This window comes from Labrus bergylta, chromosome 6 (genome assembly GCF_963930695.1).
Source record: "Labrus bergylta chromosome 6, fLabBer1.1, whole genome shotgun sequence".
Classification (NCBI taxonomy): domain Eukaryota; kingdom Metazoa; phylum Chordata; class Actinopteri; order Labriformes; family Labridae; genus Labrus; species Labrus bergylta.
In genome coordinates, this window is record NC_089200.1 from 24,427,787 (window position 1) to 24,449,706 (window position 21,920).

At 42.4% G+C, this 21,920-nt stretch overlaps 2 protein-coding genes across 5 annotated transcripts in view; one reads left to right on the plus strand and one right to left on the minus strand.

Annotated features, from left to right (window-relative positions):
* Positions 1–1,137: 1,137 nt before the first annotated feature.
* rfc4 (replication factor C (activator 1) 4) lies at positions 1,138–10,030 on the minus strand. The gene is made up of 11 exons (XM_020646360.3): positions 9,833–10,030; positions 8,573–8,729; positions 7,184–7,262; positions 6,148–6,227; positions 5,885–6,004; positions 5,614–5,757; positions 5,400–5,520; positions 3,742–3,867; positions 3,533–3,613; positions 3,259–3,372; positions 1,138–1,561 (listed from the first exon to the last, which is right to left on the minus strand). The coding sequence occupies exons 2-11, from the start codon at positions 8,686–8,688 to the stop codon at positions 1,466–1,468; spliced, it is 1,077 nt and encodes a 358-aa protein (XP_020502016.1). The 5' UTR covers positions 8,689–8,729; positions 9,833–10,030; the 3' UTR covers positions 1,138–1,465.
* Positions 10,031–11,239: 1,209 nt separating this feature from the next.
* mcf2l2 (MCF.2 cell line derived transforming sequence-like 2) overlaps positions 11,240–21,920 on the plus strand; it is a 128,121-nt gene continuing 117,440 nt past the window's right edge. For 2 of the 4 annotated variants that reach the window (XM_065956054.1, XM_065956057.1), the window contains exon 1: positions 11,240–12,232. In XM_065956054.1, coding sequence (XP_065812126.1) covers positions 12,154–12,232 — 79 coding nt within the window. In that variant the 5' untranslated portion in view covers positions 11,240–12,153. The remainder of the gene's footprint in view (positions 12,233–21,920) is intronic. The other 2 variants (XM_065956055.1, XM_065956056.1) reach the window with 2 other exon arrangements.

The following is a 21,920-nucleotide window of genomic DNA, read 5'->3' on the forward strand; positions in this document are numbered from 1 at the left end:
CATAAACATTTTGAAAATAGAAATAAAAAGCACAATTTGAAATACAGATATTCTACAGTGTCCCTGAAGTCCTGGAAAGTACAAAAATAAAATAAACATTGGACAAAGTGTTGAGTTGAGGTCATAACTGCAGGCAGGCCATTCCATCCTCTCCACTCCCAAATTCTGGAGGTAGTCTCTGATAAACCCCGCTCTGTGTGGGCGAGCATTGTCATCTTGGAGGATAGAGTTCAGTCCCAGACTGCGGAGATATGGGATTGCCACTGGTTGCAGAATCTTATCTCGATATCTTGTCTGCATTGAGATCGCCTCCAATGAGAAGCCTCGTTTTTCCATTGAGGGAGATGCCGCCCCACGCCATCACAGTGCCTCCACCAAAAGCTGTTGTTACCCTATCGGTGCAGCAATCAGCATAGCGTTCTCCGTGTCTCCTACACTTCTTTGACCGTACCCCTGGACTCATCGCTGAACATAACATTGCCTCAAAGCAACAGCAGAAGAGGCCTAAGCTGTTTGGCATTGGCAGAGAAGATTTGGCAAGTTTTTCATGGGCGCAACCAAACTACTCAGCTCTGCTGCTCATCCCACAAACATATGTTCCTTACAAATGTGGCAAAAAAGGGAGAAAAAAAACAGGCTTTCCAACAGTATAATATTTATCACCAAGAAGCAACAAAGAAATAATCTACCACACAAATGTCCTTACTTTTAGTGCGATGTTTATATAGATTGTGCGCACAACATAATTATCTTCTTCCCACAAGTTATATTGTGCACACAATATAAAGTTTGCTATTAAAACTTAAAATTGCTAATTCACTTGATACATTGGGATACAACTTAGCGACCCCAGTAGGACTCTGCATGTGATATTTGGTAGCCGTAGAATAACTACCATTAAAACACTGAATGATCGGAATCTGTTGCCATATAAGACATCACTGATGGTTGACTGGATTAGCTTAGAGCTCACATTGGAAATAGAGTTATAGGTTAAGGTAAAATAGATCATGAAGACATGCACATTATAATAACAATACTGACACTAGTTTCTCAACGTAGTTACTGAGGTCTTTAGAGAGAACCGTGAAGTGAACTTCTTAATCCTGACAAATGACTTCAAGGAAACAGACAATGAAAAGATACAAAAACTATTTATTACTTTCCAAATTACAAAAATCCAAAAATAGATCAAACCAAGATCTATGTAGTAGTAGTAACATGAATGAAAAGAAATAAAGAAGCATTAGATTGGTGATTCAAGAGCATCAGAAAGTGCTCCTTCCAGAGTGGAGATCTGTTGGTCTTTGATGGAAAACATCACTGTCATCTTGAATTCCCTCGATGAAATCCTCAAACCCAGCTGAATCTGGCTGAAGTGCTTTATGTCTCTGTGTGTCTCTGTGAGGCTTTTGGTCCTGATTCTCTCAGTGTCTCTCCAAGAGAGATGCTCCTCTGTTGACTTTCAGTTGTTCTGGGACGCCTGCTGCATCATGACTGAACACAAACTCAATATCTGCAGGTACTCATCTGCACCATCCGACAGGCACTTACCAACCACCTGAAACAGAAAGGAGAAGACAAACATACTGAGCATTTATTCAAGGTATACATTAGAGGTGGGGGAAAAATCAATTTATTTAAAAATCGAGATTCTTACTTTCAAAGATTCATCTTTTTATGGGCTAATCTCTTACTCCCTGCTGAGTGCTAATGCTAGCTCTTTAACTCAGTAGAATGCCAAATGGAGCAGCCAGCAATAAATTCAGCCAGACTCACAGATGACTGGAGCAGATTCTGAAGTGTGTACTTTAATTTAAAAATAGACTTTGAATCCATGAATCCAGAAACGTTTTGAATTGAAAATAGATTCTAAATCCAATCGTGACCCCAAGAATCGAATTCGAAATACATATACATATATATAATATATATTGTTACATGTTTTGTATGATCAGTATTTGTGTATTTTTAGTTCTCTCGCAGGACAGAGTCAAAGATAGATTTCTCTTAAGGGACAATAAAGTAAATCTTATTTATCTGAAGGGAGTTAACTTAAGCATTTAATATCAGAGTATAACAAGGCATTAACAAAATAAGTAAAGCACAGTTGAGTTCTTGTTTGTTTTTTGCAGAACTGCAGATAGCTGCTGTGTCTAACAGAAGATACCACTTGAGCAAACTTAATTGCATATATCAGTAAAGCACTTTAAATCAATACATCAAAGAGTACAGTCTCAACCTGCTCCTTAAGTGTCCTGAGTGAAATCCTTGTTTTATCACTAAATTATGTATAGATCAAGTTTCACTGTGAATGAACTATGAAGTAATAAACAAGTTTCAAAAGGTTGACTGATAAAAGAAGTTTATGAGTCAACAGTAAAAGGATGCTGCAAGCTGGCTCAGTGGTTAGCCATGTTTCCTCACAGCGAGAATGTTCCTGTTTCAGAAACCCGAGGGAAAGGAGCCCTTTAACTTTATACTTAAAGGCAGGGTTGGTCAGTTTAAAAAAAAACTAGCAGAATTTTGAAAGCAGCATTCTTTCAGTGCTCAGTCTACACCCACCCCCTCCCCTCTGTGCTCCCTTAAAGCCACGCCCCTCACTTACATGCACGAGCACCATTGGTCTAAAAGCGGACCTCAGCTCATCGCTTGCATTGTGTAGATTTTTTTTTGGACTATTTCACTACTCACGGCCAACAACAAACTCACAGTATAAACTCTGACGTGCCTTGGAAGTTTTTATATTTTTGGGAGCACTCGCACTAGGCCGAGATGTCCCGTACCGTGCTGACGCTCGATTGTTTTTTATTCGTTATTGAAAATTAAAACGACATATACTCTGATGCATTGTGTGTTTTGAAGACTTGTCTTCTCCCTTATTAAATATGGAGTGTACAATATCGCTTGTGCCCCGAAATCTTGAGCTCATATTTACCGTAAGTCTGGAATATAAGTGGCACTGGTTTATAAGGGCGCACTAGGGGGGGTGATCATGCTTAAGCACGGTACAATTGAGGAGACTTTCAATCAGTCCAGCACTCCATCACATTTATTTACTAAACAGTATACCACTGTTTGCTTTAAATGTAGGATTTTGAGCTAATGAGGGAGTATTAGAAATTACTTGAAAAACCTCCTTAAAAAACACAACAGTGTTTCATAAAAGCCCTCTAAGACAGTATTCAAATTTGAATAAAAATGTGACTAGACCACTGTGCATTCTCTGGTTCCTGGAGCTCCATTACATTCACTCACCGCCATCTTCTCTGTGATGGCCGACTTCTGCTTGTCGCTCAGGTCTCGCTCGATGACGGACTCATGGAGCTGAGTCAGGATCTGTGTGGCTGCATAACCTTCATCCACAATGTCCTAAAAGAGGAAGTATTAAACATGTGAGGCATACACACCTACAGCATGAAAACTTCAAACATACATCACAGATACTCTGTCTTTACTTCTTTGGAATAGATACTATCTATATGAGAACTGACATGAACACAAATTCATGCTCAGACATGTCAACGCCTACCTTGACCGCGATCTCAAGTTTCTCAAACGTTCCTTTGAAGCAGATCTGGAGCAGGTTGTCAATCATCTTGTCAGGAACGACCTTGAGGAGAGCAAAACAAACAGTGAGATATGAAGGGAATGCAGTAAAGCAGGTTTTCAGGCGTGCAGGTGTGTGTTAAACTACAGTCAATAAATTAGTTTCTCAAAGCTCAAAGAAGACGGCCTTACCCCGGCTATTTCAATAATGCAGCGCTCTGTGATCTCCTTGTCCGTATTGAGGCGTGCAGCACTCTGGAGGAAGGTGATGGCTTTGCGCAGGTCTCCCTCTGACACCTTCACCAAAGCTGCGATACTCTAGAAGTACAGAAACAATCATCAAACCGTGTCTGTACCAGACGGACAAAAAAAGTAGTCACCGTTCTCTGACAAACCTGAAGCCTGCAGAGATTCTTCAGTTTGTGGGTTTTTTTCTTTTACAAGTATGTGCAAACAATCGGCCTCATGTCCACCTGGTGTTTTCCTGAGCAGAGAGGTGCAGGCTGTGCGCTCAGGAGCACATCAAGCATTTGTGCGCTGAGAAGAAAAGTGCTGCATGACTCTAAGACAACAGTCTGTTGACAATGTCCGCTTTATGACCGACACTGCTTTTTTGTATGTTTTATATTTCAGATGGATTATTTCCCGATCAGACACAGAGCAAAGAGGATCTGGATAGAAGACACGACCCGTAGACATCAAAAATACGGGGAATATCTTGTATTTTGAAAAGAGGGCCAATGACGTAAACAGCTCATTTCTGAAAAGTTAAAAGATTTTCAACTCAAGCGCTCGGAGGGGCTGCACAAAATAGGCAGAGCGCTTGGAACAAAGGCGCTGGGCACTCCGCCTGCTGCTGCCAACGCTCTCTCCTAATTGAAAACGATTGAAAAAAGATGCTTGTGCTAAGAAAAAAAAAGATTGGGTGAAAACGGGGCCTACATTGCATGCAGCTCACACCATATATTTGGTGTAAGGTTTAAACTTAGTAGGTGGGAGAGCCCCCACCTGGATATTAAACATGGACTCTAAATAAAAATAATAATAAAGTAACAGAAAACAAAATGACATTAAAAAAAAACTATTTTAGCAGGAACTATTTTGATGCCTGAAGGTTGAGTCAGACACAACTTTTTGACACCAGATGCCCCCTAGTGGCCTCTCTATGCATAACAAGCTTTGAATACATTTATAACACATTGTAGCATTTTACAGACATGCATCCACTTAATTTCCAAAAGTTCTAAAAAGAGGTTTAGTCCTCTGGTTTGTGAAAGTCTCATCAAATATAAGATCTCCTGCCTTAAATATAATGTAGAGATTCAAATATTCCCCCCTCTGAACAATCACTTAAAATCCAAGAGAAGATGTCTATTCATGCAGAGAAGGTGCTCTCTGTTTTTGTGTTTTCTATTTGTCTTGTGATTTTGGACATGTTAGGGGCGTCAATTATTGTGCAGTGGTGTTTAACTTTCAACAATCTGAAAGGCTTAACTAACAGAAACTATAAAAGGGAGATGGTGGCCTCGCTGCTCCTCTCCTCTGCACTTATCAACAGACTTTAAATCAGGCAGAGGCAGAGAGAGAGAGAGAGAGAGAGAGAGAGAGAGAGAGAGAGAGAGAGAGAGAGAGAGAGAGAGAGAGAGAGAGAGAGAGAGAGAGAGAGAGAGAGACGGGGAACGACATGAGGGAAAGGAGCCGCGGGTCGGACTTGAACCCAGGCTGCCCACTTAAGAGAGATTGTTGGTGTTGACGCCCTGGCACCTCAACTTTAACATCTTTACGAGATGCTCAAATGAGCCAACAAAACATCTGCGATTGAGAAAAGGGTTTGATTGGTTCTCTTTTACCTCTTTGGTGTATTTCAGGTTCTCCTTCCCACAGATCTCCAGCAAGCGTTGTTCTTGGATCTGATTGGCCAGAGGTTTGAAGCGAAACTTTGAACATCTGGAGGTCAGAGGCTCTATAATCCTAAACAAAAACAAAAAAACCCACCCAGTAAGGTTAGTGTCTGTTGAATACAGAGTGTGTTTGTGGTGTGATGACAGTGAGAAGCTAGCCGACCTGCTAATGTAGTTACAGATGAGGCAGAAGCGGGTCGTTCTGGACTCCTTTTCCATCGTTCGCCTGAGAGCAGCCTGAGCCGGAGCCGTCATCGAGTCCGCCTCATCCAGGATGATGATCTTAAAAGGAGGACATGGCTTCCCACTAAAAGTAAAGACAGACACAGACGCTTTTTTTTTTTCAGTCCAAGAGATACATGTCAAACTGTCAACCTCTGATGGTTGTTACAGAGAAACTTTGAAGACATGTCCCCGTCTTTATCCTAACTCACTCTGTGCGAGAGCCAGCCACAGTGAGCTGAGCAAAGTTCTTGACCTTCTCTCTGACGACCTGGATACCACGTTCATCCGACGCATTGAGCTCCAGCACCCTCTGCCTGTACAGCTCTGGACTGCAGGAAAGTCACAGAAGAAGGACGGGATAACACAGGAGCAGAAAACAGATGATCTAAATTAAATGTGACAGAGCTTTCTGGAAATGCAAAAAGCAGAAGCCTCTCCTTCTTGCCCACATCACCACTGACAATGCACTGACCCATAAAGTTCTCTTGCAGCAGCTAAGATGGTGGACGTTTTTCCTGTTCCAGGCGGTCCGTAGAAGAGCAGGTTGGGAAGCTGTAATCAAAAAAAAAACAGACAAACATTGAGAATTTGCATTCTTCTCATTTTGCAACGAAACAGAAATACTCCTTTATCACAGCTTCATGATTCCTCCTCCTCGTGCTGAATAAATATAGATATACAGATTTAAAGTTGTTGACTGAGGAATAATCTTGGGTTTAGCACCAGGCTTAATCTACTGAGGTCCAAACTGTGAGACAGATGGAGTTAGGTATTATCAGCAGAGCTCTGATTTCAGATTTATGAAAACTGTTTTTATTTTATTTAATAGTGCAATTGTCAAATCAGTACAAGTGCTAGACGATACAAACAAAACAGAACAGGAGGACAGCAAATAAAAAAATAAAGAAAAATACTGCAAAATACAGAGACATCAGCTGATATAGACTACAACCAGCAAAGACATAAAAACTATACGAAGTACATGAAAAGGGATACAAGAAGGGAAAGAAGCAAGAGAGGGAGAGACGGTGCTTTTGTAAGCTGGATTTGAGAGGGAGAAGAGAGGACTGAGCAGTGTGTATGGTATGTGTTGACTATGATGATGTGTATTCATGTTGTGGTGTGACAGGTGAGAGGTTGTTTAATGTTTATGTTGTGGGGTGATGCACCGCAGCTGAGGTTTTGGGATCAAAGGTCAACTGCTGTTGATTTGAGGATAGGATGGAGGGAGAGGGAGGGTTTATTTTGCAGCAGCAGCCTCTAGACCCTCAGGAGGGGGCTTGCCACTTGCAGGACCGCCTGTTTAAGGTGTGCACATGTGAGAGGGAGGGACCTCCAGACCCTCCAGAGGAGGGAGAACACCCTTCACACTTTTGCTGCATTGCCCTGCCTGTCCTAACCCTCCTATGAAAACCTTTTTTAATGCTTGATACTCAAAACATCCGACTTGGATGCAGAGTGGGTTCTGAACTGACGACATTCAAAAGACATCACATCATCAGACTCACATCTGCTCCTTCCAGAGACTTCTTCAGCACGGCTACCACCTCCTCCTGAAAGGCCACCTCATCCACACACTTAGGCCTGCTGAGGTTTGCAAAGACACAAACTGAGTTAATACTTACACAGCATAGATGGAAATATATATAATATACAACTTAATATATACAACAAAACACAAAATGTACAAAATATGCAATGGAGGATCTGTGCAGTTATTCTGTACTTATGATTCTGATTAGGGCTGCACGATTCTACTTCAAATGTGAATCACCATGATTCTTATTTTTTCAGCTTTTAAGTAAAAACATTATCTTGGGGTCTTTTTCTTTTCCTGCATTCTAATCATTTTGTATACACCAATGTGTGTCTTTTCTTCACAACTTTATGATTATGATCTCGTCTTTTTGTCCTTTTTTTGTAGTATCAAATCTCATTCAGTGTTCATCAGACACATGTTCACACAATGATGAATGCATTCATTTGAATTATTTTATTAACATGTGGACTGGAGAGTTGTAGTGTTTCTGCACTATTCTAGCCCTGCAGAATGTATAAAGCTGTAGCTTCAAACTAGTAACCGATGTATAGCTGACATATCATTTAGTATGATATTAGAACTTGTAAGGGTGGGTTCTGGGTTCCTGTTTTGGTCTTGTTTTAAGAGGGGTCGGGACTCATTACAGACCCACTTGCACCTGCTTGCGCGCCCAATGAACGTGCGCACACGGAGAGAGAGAGAGAGAGCGAGCTGACATGCCGCGCTGCATTGAAATAATAAACAAACCTCACTGAGTCCATGAATTTTGCGCACTGTTTATGAAATCGGGCCAACTGTTTGCTAATCAGGACAACAGGCTTGTAAAGCGTGACTACGGATTTGCAAACAGCTTTTTATTTTTTCTTAACTGAACCTTCAGAGATTGCGTGCAACACAACTTCACTTTCACAAAGTTTCTCTTGCGTCTATGTTTTGACAACAGGTGAGCCTGATGCGTAGGCTTGTTATCAAGATGCAGCAAAACTAAGAAGAGCATAATCATATTGGCAGCAAGCAGCTGCAGAAACACAATAAAACCAAGTCATGAGAATATTTTGATATGAGACGAGCGCTGCACATTCTGGTGCATTAACAGGAGGGACGTACGGAAAAAGGATCTCTCTCTCTCGCTTTCTCGAGTATCGTCTATTTGTGGGTAACACTGACGCAAGTGCAGCTTGTGAGGGAAATAGGAGAATAAGAGAATCGGCATCATGCAGAAATGAGATCGCACATATGTGAGAGACGAGATTGTGACTTATTCACGATTATTACTCATGCAGCCCTAATTCTGGTGGGTTAGCAGAAAAATTACCGTTACAATACTTTTACTTTCCACATTGTGGTTCAAACTTACTATTTTTCCACCCATGGAACCGCCTTAGCTCTCTTCTCTGTGCTGGGTCCAGCTGCTGCCTTGTCTTTCTGAGGTCTGGTCGACTGGATAGTTGCTCCTTTCAGAAACGCCTGCATGACTCCGCTTGTTTTTTTTTTTCTTAGAGCAGCAGAAACACCTGGAGTTAAAAAGAAAAAAAAAGTTATTATCAACAGAAGCAAAAAGAAGCTGAGAGAGAAAGCAGTCAACATGTAGAAGAACAATGCAAACAGTGTGATGGAAACAAGACACAGGCAGCTGTGGCTTAGTGGGAGAGTCGGTCATCTCTCAACTGGAAGGTCGGGGGTTCGATCCCCAGCTCTGATGTGTCCTTGGGCAAGACGCTTAACCCTTAACTGCTGCCGCTGCTCCGTCGATGGCGTACGAGTGTGTATGAATGGATTAGTTAACACTGCTTTACATAAAAACACGGCGCTGTCAGTCCTTCTTGGTGTATGCGATGGCAGAAAACATGAGAAGACTCACTGCAAACAAGAGGGCAGAATTACTTTCCGTCTCAAATGGAAAAGGCATGCAAGCAAAACGTGTTCTTGTGTGCGGTGGATTTTCTCATTTGCTGTCAACATGATGTTTTCTGCACATCACCTGCACCAACATATTACTGACCGTGCTGTGCAGAGGAGATCCAGTAATGTATTTTTTTTTTTTTTTTTTAGAGGGCACTGGTTCAGACCAAGCAATCTGATTGGACAAGAGGTGAAGAGAACAGCACCACTGGGACTTTTCACAACATGCATCCCTCCTCCTCAGCCTTTCAATGAACGTTATTACAGCCTTATTCATCAAACTCATATCTCAGAATCACACCACAGACGCTGATATCACTGGTGTCGTGTTATATTTACAAGAGTGGTAACTCCAAGAGGCTTACCTATGCACAGATTGCTCTCTAATTTTCCCATCATAACTGTAGTAGCTGATACTAATGAGGATATTAAATTGGCATTAAACGCTCTTCTACATCGTGTTAAGCCCCTTCAAATGTGAGGAAATAGAAACTGTAATGATAGTTTCTGCACGGAGCTCAGCAGCCGCACGGTTATAATCTATGCTGAGAAATGTTTTTTTTGCACTGTTATACTGTGAAACAGATAATGTACACAAAGCGTAAGGTGCAATACTTTAAAGACAACTCGCGTTGCAAGTAGCCACTGCTTGTCTGTGTGCTGTTAGCCAGTGTTAGCTAGCTGTAGTTCTTTAAGACAGACACGTCGCACTTACTTTAAACATCAATATTAAGACGAACTCTGCGCCCAGTTCAAAATCCTGCAGTCGTCGTTACTGCGTGTCGAAACCCAACACACATATATTTATATATATATATCCTGATATCTCGTTGTCTTGGTGCTCGGTAGAGTCAGCTTGTTGACATGCTCAGCACTCACTAGCTGTGTGTTCTTCCCGCCATGGCTGAGGAATCAACTTCCGGCGACGACATCTCGCGGCGTCCAATCAGAAACAGCGGATGTTGGAGTTGGCCCCGCCCACCAGCACCATCCTTTCGCTTTATTGTTTCTCCCCTCCTCCCATCTCTTGTCTCCTCCTCTCCTCTAGTCTCTCCACACCTATGAACTCCCTGAATGTCCTGTATATACGTATTTTGTTTAAAATCTCTAGTAAATTGTTATTTTTTATTTTATTCCTGTCTCATGAACTCATAAGCATGCTCTTCTTGTCTTTTTACTGCTGCAACACTTAAATTTCCCCACAGGGGATCAATAAAGGATTATCTAATCTCAATGTATTTTGTACTACAATATTTTCTACATGAATATTTGTTGTGATAACATGAATCATATTATACACCTTAACATGCCATTTTTGGTCAATTATTTGTTAATTTTGGAATTTACAAAAAGAAAAGCTTAGTCAATGATGGTGCACATATGAGCACAATGGTATTTATTCATTTAATTATCCCATTTGCATATACATCACACTCCTGCCAGCATTGTGCCCTGCTTTGCTTTGTCTGCCAGCTGCTGTTTCTGTTGTTGGACAGCCTTCAGTGTAGGGCCTGTAATTGGCTGTGATGATAAGTGAGAGGCAGGGTGAGGCTGAGTGCAGATGTCTCCAGCTAATGCTCGTCTCTCAGGAAATCTTCACAGTCCCAGGAGGCATTGGCTCACGAAGAGATGCTAATGCCCCCCCCCACACACACACACACACACACACTGCCCACTGCCCCCTTGTCTGGCATTGTTTGCCTGAATCAAAACACGGAGCGGGATCAGAGGAGTGGCCTCTGGTAGCACTGAATGAACCCAGGGACATCAATGATAAATGATGGGTGGAGGCTATTGATTTGTTTTGTTTGAGCGAGCCCTCGTGCCATAATGATGGGGAAATAAGAGCTGCCCGGCGAGGACATTGTCTTTTAAGTGACTTACAAAAACAATGCTGATTTTTAAACCATTCTCTCGGATATTTCCTCTCCCTGAAATCAAATCAATCTCAGGAAATGTTTCAATTTAGAGATCAGTCATGAGCTCCAATCCGTTTACAGCCCAGCTCCAGGCACCAGGATTTCTCTCATGGACCTATTAACCCCCCTACCCTCCCTTCTGTTTCTGTATCTCCCCCCGCCCCGCAGGCAGGTAGCAGCCCTCTGATTCGTTTTCTCTCATTGTGACTCAGCTTCTTTATTAGAGCAAACAGAGCCTCATCAAAGCAGCAGCAGTGGTTTCCTACACAGAGCAAGAGGAGTGTCCCTATGAGTGGAGAGGACCAACAACAAATATACATTTTTATCTTTACCTCTCTTCTGAAGGAGCATCCTTTCCTCCTCTTCCTTTTTTGATTTTTCTTATTTTTTTTGCAGTGTGGAATATTGTATTTTGGAGTTGCAGACTTCATTTTGCTTTGTGGATATTTTATTCCAGCTTCAAGAAAAGGACTCAATCAGTGGGTGACTATTTTTTGTTCACTTTTTTCAAAGCGTCTGATTTTTTTCTCTTACAGATTAACAAAGTGGCTCAATTTTCTGTCTATTTTTCCACTTACTGTCTAGTTTGCAGACTGACCCGCTAACAAAGTAATTGTCTCTTTTGTTCACTGACTTATTAACTGGCTGCTGTGTAAACTGACAAGCAAATGATGGAGCTATTTGTTCACCAAACACGGCTGACTGCTTATTTTATTGTCTGATTGGACGACTTGGCAGCTGTGCTGTATTATTACCACACTGTCTGTCTTGGTTCTTGAACCCGTGCCTGGTTGACAAACTGTTTATTTTATTCCCATGCTTACTATTTTTGCTGACTGACTGGGAGTGGCATCATCACCGTCAGCCCCAGCCTTCCTGACTTTTTCTTCGCGTGAGAGATGATGAAGAAGAGGAGGGGTTCAATATAAAAAAAAGAAAGAAAAAGAATAAAGAAAAAGGAGGTGCAAATAAAAAAGAGGTGAAAATTACATTAGGTAAGAAGGCGAGATTGTCGGGGAAGCAACGGTGACGAGAGGAGGCGTGGCAGCGGAGAGAGAGAGAGAGAGCAGTGAGAGAGAGAGAGGCGGGGGAGAGTGGATGCGACCAACACCGTGAGATGCTGTGCTGGCTGAGAGAAGACGAGATGTCGGTCCAGGAGCTGCTACAAAGGGTGGAGTGTGTCATCACTCATGTCGGTAAGTCCTCACATTTCTCCCTTCCCTCATATTGCTTTCAGCATCTTTACCTCTTTGGATGGTTCTATCCAGAGGAGCTTTCATTTTCTCGAGCGTCTCCTCTCTTCTGTTTGAGTATCCCTGTGCTGACGGCTCAAGAGTTACGTGGACGATGAGGTTTCTGCCTTTTCTGAAAATCCTATTAGTGTAATTTGTGGCGGGATGCAGAGCAGATGAATGAGAGGCAGGGGATCTCCATCCTCTCATCAGGACCGCTGCGAGCAGAGGGATGCAGGGGGATGCACTGCACATGGGCAGAGGAGAAAGTGTGTCATCAGGGGGCAAGTGGGGGAGTCGTTGAGTACGATTAGTGTTGGGTTTTCTGCGGTTTTCAGCCTATTCAAAGATATATTTAACAGAGTTTAGTCAATCAGGAGATTCTCTGTATCACTGCATACATTAGTTGTTCATCCGTGCAGCGTGTGTTTGTGTTTGGTTGATCTGAGTGAATATTTGCAGGGACCAAAATTGGATTATCTGTGTTACATTTTGAATCATTTACAAGAATGCAATCTAAAACATGACGATCCTTCAGTAGATAATAACGTGAAATAATTAATGCAAGCTCATTATTTTTGTGTAGATTTACACACAACAGTATTCATTAACAATCTCACACTGCATTCCACCCTTCTCCTCTTCTTTCACTTTCTCCTTCTCTCTGTCCTTTGCTCTTTTTTCTTTTCCGTCTCTCCCCTTCATAATTTTTTCTGTTCCCTTCTCTCCATCCCTTCTGTATCTCCACCATTCTTCCCTATCTCCCATCTATCCTTTTCCTTATCCCCTTTCATTTCTACCTTCCCGTCACCGTCCTTCCTTTCCTTTCTCTTTTTCTTCCTCGTCCTTTCCTCCATCCACCCTCCTTTTTTTTGTCTCCTTCTCTCTCCTCGCTGTCACGTTCTGCGTCCGGGTTATTTTCCCGGTCTGGTGAGGAAGTAGGTTAATGTGCCACGCTGGAGAGTATCGCACGGCATCCTCCATCACGGCACTTCCTGCATCGAGTAGAGCAAGAGCGGGGTATGGGAGGCGGAGGAAGGCTTGTGCAGAGTGTTACTATGGAAACTGTGCTAGCTTCTGCCATACTAGCAGGCCTGCATTGATATACTGGGAGCCAGGCACACATGGGATGCATTCAAGGGTGTTTGTAGCCTTGGTTGCAGCCCCAAGGTGACAATTAAAGCAGGTGTTTTCTTGTCTGCTCGGGGATCTGGCTAGTGTCTGCTTGTATGCTCCTTACTGTATATAACCCTATTGTCATTTGTAACAGTAGTACCCTGTGCTGAATATTTAGGGAGAATCATCAGCTCAAAATGAACAGAAATATAAATGTTGGGCCCCTAAGATGGGAGGAGACACAAAAAGTGCAGACACAGACAACAATTTTAAATGTCAGTTTAAACATTAAGAGCAATAACCTTAAAGGTCGGTCCGGTTTTTATCTTTAAGTGTTCATACTCTTTCATTGTTTGGCTGTGGCTCAGTTGGTTGAGTCAGTTGTCTCTCAACCAGAAGGTTCGGGGTTTGATCCCCAGCTCCTGCAGCCACATGTGCGATGTGTCTTTGGGTTAGACACTTAAGTCCTAGTTGCTCCCGCTGCTTTGTCCGCGGTGGCGAGTGAAGTCGGAAACAACAACGCGAAAATTCTGCAAACCAGGTGCCCTGACCTGTCGACTTCAGTTCATATTCATCATCAACAAGGGGGGCAAATTTTTGTTGTTGTTGTAAATGTTAAGATTTATTAATTCAAGTATTGCACGTCAACCTTTTCCTCAAATATAACTTGTAACAGAGACATTCCTAACATCTTCTTCGTAAGCATCATCCACATAGTTTGCTGTTCATGTTACAACATTCAGACTTTCCCAACTGAAAACCTGAAAACACGAGAGTCGGAAGAACGATTTCCCAACTTGGAAACTTGGACCATCCGAGGAGAACATGAATGTAGCATAAGTCAATTGCTCGTGTTGTACGACCAGATCTTAAAAAAATCCTGGATTATGTTAGAATCATGCGCACAGGGAACTTACATCAATTCATAATTTCCTGAATATGATCAAAATCAGGCAAAATATCAGACATACTGTCGGGGGTTGTCCTTTTTTGCATTCCTAAATCAAAGTAGGCTGATTGCTGTCACCATTTATGTACCCCGGTTTAAATTTCCTTTCCATTTTCAACAACAGTGTTGTTCACTGACCAGCAGGGAGCTAACTCCTTCCTGCTTGAGCCTCACAGCTGTTAGTAAAGTACCGCAGCACAGCTTCTTGTGGTTATACTTAACACGAGAAGGCCACACTATAAATGTAAATGAATGTCTGGATAATTAAATTCAGGTTCCCTTTACAGAGTTTGAGGCATTTCATGCTCACTCCCTCTTATGTCTCTGTCGTCTGATTGTCATGCTGTTCCTTCATTAATGTCACAGAGCAGGAGGAGCACATGCTCAAATGATGGGACATAATTGATCTAAGCTGACCTCAGCTCTCCTCGCTGTGCTTTAAACCACTGGTGAGTAATCAGAGGAAACCCGCGATGTCACAGAACTGTCACAACAAATAGTCATCTGATGCGCCATTTAACCGCTATGTTTAGCTAATCATTAGTTCTGGTCAGTTTCGGTCAGCCGTGGCTTCATGACAACCTAAAAAATAAACTATTCCTGCACATTAAGCGCTGTTTTCAAAGTGCTGTTTTTGCTAAGTGCGAGATGTACGTATGTATGTATTCACTATTCAGCTTGAGAGCTGCTGTTAGGGAAAGCTGCTACAAACAACAAGAGTCACACAAACATGAGATATCAACTGTCTCATTTTATTCAAAGACAAGTTTAAAAAGTGTGATTTCCAAAAAGTTCATTTCAGATCAGAATCAAAAAGATTACAGCACTTGGGTTGGAGATAATAGAATGAAATGAAGTCTTAGTACGAGAAAAATGAAAAGATAGGTAACACCACACAATAAGGTCTACACATTCTGCATAGTTACCGGGGAACGAATGAGAACTAATTAATGAACCATTAATTAATGGATACAGTAAGATAGGTCTTGGTCTCAAGACCGGCCTCGAGAACACTTTTTGAAGGCCTTTGAATCTAAAGCATTTAGACACGGTCTTGTCTCGCTCTCAGACTGGGCGGACTCTGGATTTTAAATCAAGACCGGTCATGACCACCACTGAAACAGCCCTTTCTAAAACAACGTAAAACTTGAATTCAAAAGTTTAATCTTTGTATCCGCTGGTTACGGCCACAACCTTCCCCGTGTTATGGTCTAAGTGAGTAACCACTTCTTCAGTGATATATATGGTCTTGGTCACGTCTTGGTCTTGTTCCCTCAATATTTTGTCTGATCTGTCTGACAGACAATGAGTGAGGCTTCATTCTGTGTAGTTACTCAATACTGAATCATTACCTCATCGTTTCTCTCTATTTGATGTACCCTACAGTAACGTGAAGTGGTAGTTACTCCCTATCCATCCATGAACTAATTGTTAACTAGTGGTTAGTTCTCATTCGTTGCCATGGTAACTATGGAAAATGTGTGTCCCATATCTAGCATTTATTCTCTGTAAATTAATCTTTAGCTACTCTATAACATGTGATGAGGAGTTACTCACTGAACTCATTAAAGGGGCGGCTGTGGCTCAGTGGTAGAGTTGGTCGTCTCTAAACCAGAGTGTTGGGGGTTCAATCCCCAGCTTCTGTAGCCACATGTCCACTGTATGTTGCTCCCACTGCTTCGTGGGGTGGCATATAGATGTGTATGAATGTGATTAGTCAATACTGATGGACATTTTACATAGCAGTGTGTGAATGAACTGGTGTGACGTTTGGGGTAAAAGCTCAAGTCCATTTACCTTTAACTTATGGTTAATTAGATAGTTACATATTCCTTCCCCAGTCACTGTTCAAAACTTGTGTACCCTATTGTGAAGTGTAAAGGGATCAAACTCTAATGCTTCCCATGTTAATTTGTAGAGAATGTCCACTGCTCGATGGCAAATGGACTTGAGCTTGTAAGTTTCTAACTGTCACATCTACACATTCACACAGGGATGACAGAGGTGACTAATCCCATTCATACACATTCATACACTGCCGACAAAGTAGTGGGAGCAACTTGGGGTTAAGTGTCTCGCCGAGTACACTTTGGACATGTGTAGCTGGGGATCAAACCCCCAACCTTCTGGTTGAGAGAAGACTGACTCTTCCTCTGACCCACAGCCGCCAATGTAACATAACTAGTTTAAAATAGTACAGAAAAAAAGACTTATTTCTGTAGAGCAAGGTGCTTTCAGGAAACTCTGTCGAGTGGTGTGTGGGAGTTCATGAATGCCCTGATGTGTGATGAGCTCTGTGCTGCAAGAATAAGAGACGACAAGAATATCTCATCAGAAAACACTCACAGCTGTGAGATTGCTTTTCAGCTCGGTCCGACCGAGTGTATTTCTTTTTGCTAGAGAGAAAAGCTGAGACTATTCAGCAGTGTTGTATCTATTGTTGTGTGTGTGCTGAGCAGCCATGGTGTTTATTCTTGTTCATGTCTGTGGATTAAGAGTTCATCCACAAATAGTCATTTCACTAGACTATTTGTTCAGCTTTTCAGCGATGGTTTAGAGGTGCTTGTTCTTTTTAATTCTGTGATAGAGCCAAGCTAAATGTGCTTATTCAAAGTCGGTCTGACCGTATCCTGACTCTTTAAAGTTATAATCTCCCCTGAATAATGTCCAGTCACCCTCTATATTGCAAAACTCTATGGCCCAGTGATAAAAGCCCTCTTATTTCCTGTAGTACCAAGTAAGTTAAAAATGGGTGATTAGACATCAACTTTCTGACACAAATATAACCCAATGTTCAAGGGGCTAAGACCTACATTCGCCTGATAAACAGTTTTTCATGCACTGATTTTGTAATCTGATGAACGTGAAATGCATAGATTTTGAATTATAATGGCAGAATGGAAATAAAACTCTAGTGGGACGCTGGTGGCCAAATGGTTAAAGGTCCCATATTATGCTTTTTCTGGTTTTATATGCCCTTTAGTGTGTTTTCCAAGTGTCCTGTGCATGTTTAGGCACATCTATTTGCAAAAATTCAAAGTCCGTGGAAACGCGGCTTCTCCTACGTCCTCCTGTTAGCTGTAGCATTAGCTGCATGTAACGCTTGGTTCTAGCCCCCCTTGATAAAAATGTGTCAGTCCGACGTCATTGTCAGTGTGAGGTCACTGATCTAAGCCCATTGGCTCGTTGTGGCAAGCCCAGCAGCTCATGTTGCACGCCCGTAAACTTCTGTAGCACGCCCACGATATGCCGCAGCCTGCGGTAGCACAGTAGTGCTAAGGTGCTAATGTTTATGCTCCCCTCGGACGGAGCCAGTGGCTGCATTCCAAATATGGTAAAAGAGGCGGGACATTTCCGAGAAGCGTGCTGAGCAACTGACCAATAACGACAGAGCGGATCGGCAGACCATTTAGAGCAGACTTGGCCCACGTGGGGTCTAACAGTGTGGGCTCAACAGAGCGTAGCTGACGGACTCAGAGCGTAGAGGGAGCAAGGAGGAGCAGTACATGGAAACAGACACTTTTTTATAACTTTAGCTATTGTGAACGTACAAAAGTAGGTACATAAATTAAATATACGAACCCCAAAAAGGGCAGAATATGGACTCTTTAAGGCGCGCAAATCCATATATAGAGGCTGTAGTCCTTGAAGCAGGCAGCCTTTCTCAGGTCTGCTGATGCAAACCTCCTGTCCCCCCCTCCTGCAGGGCCTTCTCCATAGCCGCTGCCACCCTCTGGAACTCACTCCCAAAACACATCAGAGACTCCCCCACGCTCACTTCCTTCAAGAAATCCCTAAAAACTCACCTCTCGCCTACAACCACCAACTAACTCAACTCTCATCCTGCTTCTCTTACATTATTTCTTCATTGTATTGTTTTCGTCCTTTTGTTTTGTTTTTGTTGTTATATCTTATAAAGCGTCTTTGAGTATTTAGAAAAGCGCTATATAAGTCTAGTTTATTATTATTATTGTGGGTGTGACCTGCGGATGTAAAAGCGCAAAAGAATAGCCAGAGGAGAAGAAAAACATTACAAGCTCAAGTCAATTTCTCATTTAGCATTGGCTCAGGAGGACTCTTGATCTCAGTGTATATATGGTCACGGTCAGTAGTCCTCAAAGGTTTCTGTTGATTAACCTGGTTTTATCTATTGAGTTATGTATTTTTTTAAATCATATATTTCAGACTCTTGCTGTAAAACTGGAAAGAAAGAAAGCCAGGCCTTTGATACACGTGCTACAGGAAATCTACATGTCTTTCAGTGTTATAATGATATCATGCTGTACTCCTGACACCTGCTCCCATCCACACCTACACAAACGCCCCCTCTTTGTCATTGCCCGTAGACCACGTGACAAAGTGACTCACGGTAAAATCCTCTATTGGTGGCTGATGACATCACAGCAGCACCAGGATGTGTAATTTACCATAAAGTCTGCCTTCCCCTCATGCATAATTCACATGCTGCTTTATGGATGCTGCATCCAAAATGGCTCCCCCCCACCACACCCCATCCCAGTGAGGCGAGCTGTCGGGATGATTAGTGCTGAGGCGTGCAGATAACAGCTCGCCACTCAGAAGCACAATCAGATTCTTGTTCAATTTAAAGCTCCTTTGACTTGAAACCCCTGCGCCCCCTCCAGCCGTCTGTGAGCTCCTCCTAAACTGGTTCTCTATCAAAGGAGGGTGTGTTATAGGGACCTTACCAGTGACCTTCAGAGTTTCCAGTGTAAAAGGTCACGCTGTAGGGAGGGATGATGCTGAATGTTGCTGTGTTTGGTTGCTCGGGGCAACAAGGAGAGTAGAAAGGAGGACAATATATCTCTTTGAGCCTGCAGGGAAATTCCTCCTTAGACACTGAGAGTTTAAATGTGGACAATATTACATGTAATCCTGTATTATCGGAGATTGCCACGAGGCAGAGAGAGACTGTAACTCAGTTTTGGAAAGCTGCGTAGGCTTGCTGATCAACCCTGATACAATTTAGAACTGACGGATTACTTTTGGATTTATTGCTCTCCTCTCCTCTCCTCTCCTCTCCTCTCCTTTCCTCTCCTCTCCTCTCCTCTCCTCTCCTCTCCTCTCCTCTCCTCTCCTCTCCTCTCCTCTCCTCTCCTCTCCCTCTTTCTCTTTCTCTTCAAGTTGGCTCCCATTTCAATAATGGAAATGCTCTAGGCCTATCTATTACAGTATTTATGAATGAGGCCAAAACAAACTTGAACACTTTTGAAGGTAGTGATTGAATTGATCAGTTTTATTCAATGCTCTGCCAGACACAAACATATCATATCTAATGACGGAAGGAATCTGTTTTGAGAAGACAGAACATGTTTTTTTTAAATGCTGTGTTACATTTTGAAGACATTTATAGAGTTCTGACAGAGTGGTTATAGTTACTGTTTTCAGTTTGTGTTTCTGGTTTTGAGAAATTGAGCCACCGTCTTTAAAATAGTTTGGGGGAAAACTGCAAGATTCAGTACTTGACTTCATTGACCATCATCACTTTGAGGTTATTGTGCTGAGATTGCTATAATAGAGACGTCGTCCCTTGTGGAGTAAATCCACTTCTGTCTTAGACATGGAGGGCTTTCACACTTGCAGAAATCTCCTGGAAAAACTCCTGCTATAAGAGGAGCTTTTATGTGTGAACGCAAACAGACAGACTTTTCACTCGGGCTTCACCTGGAGTTTGTCCTGCCAGACCCCGAGTATTTTTTCTGCAGCAAGTCCGAGTGAGTTGATGTGAGAATGCAGCAGGATATTTTCTGGAGAATTCACCTTAAGCCAATAGGAGGGGGAGTGACATTTCTATTCTGTGACTGCTGCACGGTGCAGAGAGTGTATACACGCATCCACTACGATCTCCATGCATGTAATTAAACAGCTGCATTATCTTTTCTGTTCGTCAGTATGTTGTTCTCCGCTCTTTTGTTGATGTTGTCATTCCATTGGACTACACATACTACGCATTAATATAAAGTAAAATATTCTCATTATAATGTTGTGTTGCTTCCTCTATTACTTCCTTGTTGTTTTTTTACGTCACGTCTTACCTCAGGAGACCCCCCCGCCGTAGTAGCCATAGTTCACACACATTGAAACGCTTCGCCAAGTAAATGCAGGTACTTTAGGTTAAGGCAGAACTTATTCAACATCTGCGCAAAATACAGAGAGAGAGAGAGAGAGAGAGAGAGGGGCTTGGGCGGTGGGGAGACTGGGTAAAACATTAACATGTCAGAGTAATGCCTACAAGATGTCAGCATCAAAGGCCTAAAGTACTCGACATATTTCCCACAGATGTGTTGAAGCTGTTGTTGACAGCGAAGAGGTATCAGATCTTGTCTGTCACACAAATTGTTGGCAGGATCAGACAGAATATTGAGTTCCTTTAAAAATCCCAATTTGACAGAGAAAGTTCAATAAATGAACGGCGGATTTGTTGAGCTCAATTTATTCTTTTAAAGCCAGTTTGATCAGCTCCTTTAAACAGAGCAAGCTGAGGAAGTAAAAGGCTGATACTAGCCACTATTTTTACCTTAAATGTTGGTCTTGGGGTGTTGCCACTAGTTGTGGTAACTACATGAATTTGTCTCACCTCTGTTTATAACAACACAGCAGCTCAGGATGCTCAGTTCTTCTCGTCCATGGAAGGAAACTTATGAAATAAAAGAGCTTGTGGGCACTGAAGAGCAAAAGACTTGACTTACAGGCCCAGTCACACTGAAGTGCAGAGTGCAGATGCTGTTCAAAGAAAGTTGAAGACATTGCGTCCCTGCACAAATGGAGGTGAGCATTGAAAGGTCAAAGGTCACAGTTTGGACAGATGGTTTCCTTTGTATTATTGCTGCACACTTCCTACTCTACGGGCTACAGCATGGAGAAGGAAATCTTTGGCTTTTATTCGTGTTTTGTCTTCAGGAGGTCATCCAATAAGAAATAGTTCAAGTGTGTACCTCCCATTAGAAGCTTAAATAATCACAATACACTTCAATCTGTTGAAACAAGCATGTTTTTAGTGAGTTGTAGGAGAGCAGAGGCTTTGTGTGTTGGACAAACACTCTCAGATCCAAAGCAGATATTCTTATTTCTGCACAATCATGAACTATACTGGTAAAAAAATTCTTGTCCAGACACAATTGTCCATGGTTTACTTTGTTGATGTTTAGATGACCACCGTGAAAGTTTGCATGTTTCATTTTCCAGCATTGGCCTTGTGTAGAAAACAACGTATAGAGGTTATGGGGTTTAGAGGTTTATGTCACTAATAGCGGCTCAGGGTTGGCGTATAACCCAGAGGCCCCCTGTAACAGTCCCCAACCTTTGTTGTCATGACGTCAGAGTTGCATTCTCTCCGCTTCCTCTTCCTGCCTCTTATGTGGATGTGGTGGTGGGAAACCATATCCTTTGGAAAGCATTTTTCTTTATTTCTGTCAGCTGGACTAAAGCCAGCTGACCACTTCTGCCCATGACAACACAGCTGAACAATAGAAAACCAGGTTACAAGGAACACTGATCCCCTGATGTGTCTGAGGGAGCAGCAGCTGTTGTCTGAGCATTTATGGGATCTCTAAAAAACCACACACGTTA

Excerpts from the sequence above, each read along its gene's own strand:
- rfc4 (XM_020646360.3), bottom strand. The coding sequence starts at position 8,688 with ATGCAGGCGTTTCTGAAAGGAGCAACTATCCAGTCGACCAGACCTCAG. Across the intron at positions 5,521-5,613 it reads ATCTGTAACTACATTAGCAG|GATTATAGAGCCTCTGACCT; the intron begins GTCGGCTAGCTT and ends GTTTTTGTTTAG. Across the intron at positions 3,868-5,399 it reads ACCTGAAATACACCAAAGAG|AGTATCGCAGCTTTGGTGAA; the intron begins GTAAAAGAGAAC and ends CTGTACTTCTAG.